This window comes from Poecile atricapillus, chromosome 17 (assembly GCF_030490865.1).
Source record: "Poecile atricapillus isolate bPoeAtr1 chromosome 17, bPoeAtr1.hap1, whole genome shotgun sequence".
Classification (NCBI taxonomy): domain Eukaryota; kingdom Metazoa; phylum Chordata; class Aves; order Passeriformes; family Paridae; genus Poecile; species Poecile atricapillus.
Window position 1 is genome coordinate 5,814,455 of NC_081265.1, and position 7,934 is coordinate 5,822,388.

General features: G+C 44.8%; 1 protein-coding gene across 1 annotated transcript; it reads left to right on the plus strand.

Annotated features, from left to right (window-relative positions):
• The first annotated feature begins 689 nt into the window (after positions 1-689).
• Positions 690-7,831, plus strand: LOC131585770 (ankyrin repeat domain-containing protein 40-like). Its single transcript, XM_058852239.1, has 5 exons — positions 690-1,157; positions 1,720-1,868; positions 3,386-3,856; positions 4,352-4,527; positions 5,219-7,831. The coding sequence occupies exons 1-5, from the start codon at positions 1,024-1,026 to the stop codon at positions 5,360-5,362; spliced, it is 1,074 nt and encodes a 357-aa protein (XP_058708222.1). The 5' UTR covers positions 690-1,023; the 3' UTR covers positions 5,363-7,831.
• Positions 7,832-7,934: the final 103 nt, after the last annotated feature.

Below are 7,934 nucleotides of genomic sequence, written 5' to 3' on the forward strand. Positions count from 1 at the left end.
CCTGTGGATTTGACCCCATCCTTGTGGTCCTTTCCCAGCCCATGGCAGCCTCACAGCTCAACAGCAGGAGCCAGGCTGCTGGTTAAAAAACACCCCAAAAAGGGCAAGGCCACGGTGATAGATGATGGGTTGGACTCAAAGACCCTGGAGGTCTCTTCCAACCTAAATAATTCTATGATGTGCTTTTGCAGGCAGGCAGTTTTCACCTGCAGCTTTTCCCCTCCGCCCAGGAACTCTCTCCCCTCAAGCCTCCACACAGGGCTCAGGATATCAGGTGAGGATGAACCCATCAAAACACTCTAGTCTTGATTTTCACCCTGTCCAGCACCTGGAGTGGGGAGAGCACTGAATCACATAATCATTGGGGTTGGAAAGGACCTCTGGAGGTCACCCAGTCCAACCCTCTGCTAAGGCAGGGTCACCTGGAGCAGGTGACATGGGAACATGTCCAGGTGGCTTTGGAATGTCTCCAGACTCCACAGCCTCTCTGGGCAGCTGTTCCAGAGCTCTGTTTACATTTATTAATGTAAAGGATTTCTTCCTAGTGTTGAGGTGGAACATTTTGTATTTTAGTTTATGGTCATTGCCCCTCGTCCTGTCTGTGGGCACCAATGAAAAGTCTGACAGCATCCTCTGATACTCCTTGGATGTATTTAAATGCATTGGTGAGATCCCCTCCCAGTCTTCTCCAGACCAAACAGGCCCAGCTCCCGCAGAGTCCGTGCATCGGAGAGTGTTCCGGACCCCTCATCATCTCTGCAGCCTTCGCTGGGCCCTCTCCAGCAGCTCCTTGTTTTTCCTGTGCTGAGGAGCCCAGAACCGGACACAGAACTCCAGGACAGGGCCGTTCCCTGCCGGGTCAGCTCCAGCGCTTCCCGCCCCGCCCGGCTCAAGATGCCGGCGGCCGTGAGGAGCGGAGCGGGGCCCCGGGGCGGGAAGGGCCCGGCTCGGCCGCGCTGAGGCCGCCCGGCCCCTCCCGCCGGGCTCCGGCGGGGCGGGGAGGGGCCGCAGCCGGAGCCGGCCATGAGCGGCACGGCGGAGGCGCGGGAGCTGGAGGAGCGGCTGCGGGAGGCGGCGGCCCTGGGGGATGTGGCGGAGGTGCAGCGGCTGCTGGCCGCGGGGGCAGACATCGACTCCCGCAACGAGATCAATGGCTGGTGAGGAGCGGCCTGCGGGGTCCCGGCACTGCGGGGGACGAGGGGCGGGCCGGGGTCGCTGCGGGGCCCGGCTCTTCCCGCGGGGCCCGGCTCTTCCCCCGCTGCCCGTCTCAGCGGCCGTGTTCGGGGTGGTTGAGCTCAGGGCTCCCCCCAAACGTATCATCAGGCACGGGGTGAGGCAGCTACTCCGGGGACGCAGCTCTTATGTTTCTTAGTTTTCCCATTTGCGAGTACAGAAAAGCTAATCTCGGGAGGCTCGGAGATTTACTGCTAAAGAGGATCACGATAAAAGCAGCTCGCCCTCATTTACCTGTCACTGTGCGTGTGCGCTCAGGGTCCCCGTCCAATCGCTTCTGCGGGACAGTAGTGGGAGTCACCCCGCAAGGCAAAGGAGGGCCCTGCCCTGCACAACTTACAGATTCAGAACTTTAAATAAAGTGCTGCAATGAAGGAAACTTTATTCCCAGTTAACCACTTGAGGCGTAACTCGGGTGAAGTAGGACGGGGCTGGTGAGGAGTGGCCGGGGCAGTGAATCCCAACCCTTCTGCTTCCTTCCCGCAGGACCTGCCTGCACTGGGCCTGCAAGCGGAACCATGCCCAAGTGGTGTCCTGCCTGCTGGAGGCTGGTGCAGACAAGCACATCCTAACTGCTAAGGGAGAGCTGGCGGCACAGCTAACATCGAAACCAGACATCCGCAAGATTTTGGGAGGTACCATTCTCATCTTAAAAAAAATCTAGAATTCTTAGTCTAAACACTGAAACACTTTTAGTGCTTTTATCTGAGGCAGTAATTGGCAAAATCTTGGCTAGGACCATTGTATCTCATTAGATAGCTCTGATTTTTAACTGGAATTCATATTTGGGCAAACAGACGTGGGTATTCCAGGCAGGAAAGCTGCCTGAGCTGTGTCACCAAGAAGTGGAAGAGCTGTATGCTTTGGGAAGTGTGCTGCTGCACTCCTGTTTGCCGTCATTAAGCTAAAGCTGGCACGCAGGCTGCAAATGGGGGCTTTTGCAATTGTACAATTTCCTGTGGTCTGACCATGATCAATATTACAAATCCCCTCAAAACAACTTCATCACTCAGGAACTTAAGCCTTCTGAGCACTTTTATAGTGTGACTTGCTGCTGCTATGGTTAATTTTTGCCCTGCAATTCTGCCATCTTACACTTTTCATGTGCACAGCAAACCCAGTTAGATGTGTGTAACACTCCTGCAAAAGAGCAAGTGCCATCAGCATCTAGGTATTGCACTCCAGATTAAAATTCTGATGTGCTTTACCTTTGGAAATGTGCTGTTTTCTATATTTGCACTTAAATTGCTCCCTAGAATGATATGCTCTTACATCAACAGTGCAGGGTTATCCTTCACAAGGTTGCAGCTAAATCATGACTCGGGTTCCAAGAGCTGTGCCTGACATGGCATGTTCTTACACGATACTTTTGCTTTCTTTTGGGCAAAGTGCTCATCTCTTGGGCCTAATTTGTGGCAAACGACACCTGTTTTTGACATCTAAACAAGCACACATGTATGAACTCTGTTCATAGTTCATCTTATTTTTCTGTCTGTTAAGCTTTCATGTGTTTCCTGGGGAATAAACCTATCACTTACCTTCTCTCCTAGTTTTTATTCTGGGAGTGTGGTATCATTGAGCAGATCTTTCTGATCTACTTTGACATCACTATTTATGTTCTGTAATCCTCAGGCAGGAATGCCACTTACTGCAGTGCTTTTGTGCAAGAGTTGAGTTTGTTTGGGTATTACAGCAAGTAGTGACTTCCCTGAAGAAGTACTGGGTTGAATTTACTGGCCTAGGTAATAATAAACTATTTGCAGCTGCGCTATTAAAAGCATTTTAAAATGAGATTCAAGAAAGGACTACTGGTCATCCAATTCATTTGAAAGTGCTGGAACAACACTGCTAGAAATGATGTGTCTTTCAAAGGTTATTTTTTCCCCCCACTTTGTTTATAAAAAACAATATACTGAAGACATTTACATGTTTTTCTTTCACTTTACAGCTACTGGCCTCCAAGTGTTACATGCCTTGGCATGTGACTTCTTCACTAAAGAATTAGTGTCATTCTTTGATGGCCTTGGAATGTGATGTAGTTTCATGATACAATGGGAAAACTAACAATATTCAAAATTAGATCTATCCAGTAACATGATGGATTTTTTTCTCTCTCCATCCCTTACCCCTCATTTTTGAACTTCATCAATAGAGGAACAAACTGAATGTCAAGGATTGAAGGATTTAAATTTACCCATTGTTGCGAACTACTTGGCCAACCCACCACTCCCTAACGTTTGTACCGAAGAAAGCATTCCAGGCAGCTTGGCAGAATCCCAGAATGAAAGTGCTTCCATCTCTTCTGCTTCCCAGAATGAAACTAGCCCTTGTTCATCAGCTACTCAGGCTGAAAGCATCTGCACACCCAAGTCAAGCAGCAGCAAGACTTTCCCAGCACCAGATGGTGAAGCCAGGCCACCCCCCGTGCCCCCCATCGCTGCAGCCAGCCCAGGGGTGCCCCATGGCCCCAGCTGCCCCCCAGCCATGCCCCCCAGCCATGGGCCCTGCTCTCCAGAAGCATCCAGCCAGGCCATGCCTCTGCAGCCAGACACCTCCCCCAGTGGCCCTGCACCTGCCTTCCAGCCCATCTTCTTCACTGGAACATTCCCCTATAACATGCAAGGTAAGCAGGTGCCGTATCTCATAGTTCTGTTAGTTACTGGGTGAAAAGTTAAGTACGAATTTCACTTAAGATTCTGGTAAAGTAGAGGCAGAAATGTTGAATTCTGTGGCCAAAAGTGCCCCAACTTTCTAGTGCTCAGTCAGTTAAGTGAAATGTCTGTTACACTGTATTTTAACCATGGGAATACTTCGCAAAGCAATGAAAAGATCGGTCCATGTAGCATGAAAAATTAAATTTTGCACTACATTTACATCAAATACACCTCTGGTAGTTTGGTAATGATTTTGTGACTGGATGGATCAGTTTTAACAGTGTTAACATGATTCTTCTGTGTATTTTTGCTGGAACCTTCTGTTAACTGCACAGTATTTCTCAGTGAGATCACAGGGATTGTATTTAAAAACTTGAATTCAGAAGATAATGGTAAACACTGTAGTGTTGGGTTAGAGTTGCTTGTCTTTTTTGTTGTTAACCTTTTAATTGTTTCTCTGTCAGAACTTGTGCTCAAGGTCAGAGTCCAGAACCTCAGAGACAATGACTTCATTGAGATTGAACTGGACAGACAGGAATTGACCTACCAAGATCTGCTCAGAGTGAGCTGCTGTGAACTGGGTGTTAATCCAGAGCAAGTAGAGAAGATCAGAAAACTACCCAATACACTTGTAAGAAAGGTAAGAACAGAAATGAGAGACTACCTTGACTTTACAGACATCAGAAGGTATTTTTGTAAAAAGAATGGCAAAACATCACTGTTAAATAAAAATTGACTTAAACTGACAGATTTAAAGGGATGTTGGACCTTTCTTAAAAATTCATCATAACTTGTTTAAAAATAATTCTTGTCAAAATAGGCAGAGTATTTTAGCTCCTAAAGCAGATGGAACTATTACAGCTTGACTTTTTAAAAATGTGTCCCAAACGGTGCATTTAGCGTGTTTTTGACATTAATTGCCTGTTCACGGCTTGCTTGCCTAAAAAGAACAAACAGTAAGGGGAAAAACATCCACAAATTGGCATACAAACACTTAAAGATAGGCTGTTAACAAATGAACCTGCTCTTCTGTTCCAAAAATACACATTCTGGAGGTCCCTAAACGAAAGTGGTCACAACTCTTTGTTAAGTGACGTGCACAAAACCAACCAAATCATAATGAGATTAAAGGAGAAGAAAAAGTTTGAGGAGAAAAATCAACCAATCAAACCTGCTACACTTCTGATGAGTATATATGCTGGTAGGATTTATTTTCTCATTCTTTATTGCTATTATTGGATGTGGAATTTTAGTTTTTACTTCCTATAGTTATTTTATAATTAACAACCAGCTATGTTTAGTAGAATGTTGTTTTGTCTGTTCCTTACAAGGACAAGGATGTTGCCAGACTCCAGGACTTCCAAGAGCTGGAGTTGGTCCTTATGAGAAGTGACAGCTCTCCTTTCCTGAACGCTGCAGCCATGCTGACAGAGTGGCCGTGCCACAAGAGCAGAGCATCCAAGCTGACCTACTGACCCTGAGTGCTGCAACTGCAGTGTGAACACCTGGCAGTGACATGTGCTGCCTTTGGAAGGCAGCAACTTAAATGTGTGTAAAACCTTAAGTTATTATTAGGGTTACTATTTTAACTAATATTTTATATTTAATATCCTGTTTGCTTTTATTTTTTTACTTGATACTGTATTCAGCCAAGGGATACCTCATTTGTTTAGTAAAATAACACGCTTCCAATATATTTCAAGGAAGTTTATTGGTTGTATCTGGCAGTGAAGTCACAAAAGATGTAATTGTTGATATGAAAATTATGTTAAGTATACCCACTCTGACCAAGTAAGATGTATGGAAAGATTCAGGAAATTGTGTGTCTCTGTGCATATATATGCATTTTAAACTTCCTTATTAAATTAAAAGAGGCACACAATGAATAGTTGCTCTCTAAAAATGTAAATGTCCTTAATCTTTGCACCTCACAAACACACCAAGATGGGTTGTCTGGAGATATTTAATCATCAAAAGTGGCAGGAGAAACCCTTTTACTGGGTTGAAAATAAGTGGAATAAGCATGTCCATATGTAAATGATTATACCGCCCCCCCCCCATGAGAATATTGTACTTCCACCAAAAAAATACAGAAGCCTCTCAAAATGTTCCTTAATTAAGTCTCAATCAAGCTGGAGTGCCCTTTCAAGAGAAAGCTCGTGTTTCAGGAGATGGGGAGGGGACCCCCAATCTGCACCTGTGGTTTTATTTACTTCCTGACCGATGTGAGCCTGTGCATTACCCACAGCAGGTGTCAGTATTACCAAGACAGGGAAGCTCTTTGTGGCCATCCCTCCTACACTAGTTCCAAGGGGAGCTGTGGTTTCTGTTGTGTGAGAAGCATAGTAGTGTCCTCATGAGAGATGACAGCTGGAAGGAACACAGCATGCTTTTATGAGCCACTAGATGGGAAACACCCCACAAGCAAGTAACTAACTTGTAACTTTACATCATGCAGTCTACTGTCACTGTTACATAGCCTTGTTTTAGCCATGTGAGTACTGAAAGGGCTGAATGCCAGGTGCTTTAAACTTTTTTTTTTTTCCTCTTCTTTGTGGGGAGTGAAAAAAAAACATCTCTGGTTAAACTACAGACTGTTTAACTTGCATTTAAGCAAGTCAGTAATGAAAAAAATGATTTGTGGGTTAAAGTGTTTAAGTCACAGCATTGCTGGAGTATAAATAGCTTGAAGCTTTTCCTGATTAAAATGGCAGACTGGAAGGCTATACATTTGGAGGCTGTTTTCTTTTTTACCAAAAGATATGATGCTGACCTTTGCACCAAAAGCCTTAACTGAATCCTGTGGTGGGTGGAGGGGTGAGAAACTTGCTTTTACTGCATGAGCTGCTTTTTCTCCCCTCTGTTCCCCCTCCTCCCCCCACCCCAAGCTGTATTGATTTTCCTTCCATCTCTGCTTTATGAAGCTGCACTAGAGCAGTTTGTGTACAGCTGGCGCTGTGTTTGTTGTTGATCTGGACTGCAATGTTGACAGTCAAACTATAAATAGTACAGCACCATGTTCTGGTAGAAGCAGCATGGCTGCCACCCTCCCTGGGTCCTGCTTTACCCTGGAAGACTCCCCCAAGCTGCTGCATGCCAAGAGAACACAGAAATCCCTTCTGCCAGCAGAGGAGTTGCTTGACTCTGGGCTCAGATTTCACCAAGTTACTTAGACTTAAAATTCTTGCTTGCTGCAGTCAAAATAATGAAAATCCTTTTGTCCATACACATCACCTTAACCCTGCTAATTTCCTATTCTCAATCCTGGTTTTTTCCTTCAACCAGGAGCTGAGCTACTTTAATGCCAGATTCAACCCTTGGGAAGCTCAAGACTGTGACACAGTATGAAGTAAAACTTCTTAACTAAGGTTCCTGCTTTGTTTTTCTTGTAGGACAGGAAAAAAGGTTTTATTTTAACAACTGTGTATTTATCTTTCCAGGCATAGCTTGGAGGCTAGCTCAGATTAAGTGCAATAACTGTCTGAAAAACAGTAGTGGTTAAATGGCTCAAAATTAATAGGAGTATCTGATTTCTTTCCTGTACCTTAATTTAGGAAGTCAGTGTAAGGACTGTCTCCACTAATTACTGAGCATTCTGCTAGAGGGAAGCTGGTTTAAAAAGCTTTATTTCTCTAGTTTCCACCAAGAGTAACAGTTAATGTGTTAAACTCCACTCATAATCTGACTGTAGTAACAGTAAATCTATGCATTCAGAGAAATATTTTTGTATGTTTTATGCAGTTTGATAAACTCTAAGGCACACTAGTTATGTTAACTGGTTTTGTTGGGCTTTTTCTTTGAACAATAAACTGTTGGAATGACAACTGAGATTAAGTTTACAAAACTTACTGTTCTTCCAGGGATGACTTTTGTTTGCACTACAGACTTGTACTGATCTGACATTACTACTCTTCACTTACATTAAATTATCAGTCATTTCAAGTACCTCGATCTCTTCCTTTACAGAGTGAGGGGTAGAAGGATGTGAAGATCACTCTAGAGCGAACACAACACTTAAATTTTAATGCAACTTTGAAAAATCATGGA

Bases quoted from the DNA above. Each gene is read 5' to 3' on its own strand.
- LOC131585770 (XM_058852239.1), top strand. From the start codon at position 1,024: ATGAGCGGCACGGCGGAGGCGCGGGAGCTGGAGGAGCGGCTGCGGGAG. The intron at 1,158-1,719 runs GTGAGGAGCGGC...TCCTTCCCGCAG, and splicing joins CGCAACGAGATCAATGGCTG to GACCTGCCTGCACTGGGCCT. The intron at 1,869-3,385 runs GTACCATTCTCA...CTTCATCAATAG, and splicing joins CATCCGCAAGATTTTGGGAG to AGGAACAAACTGAATGTCAA.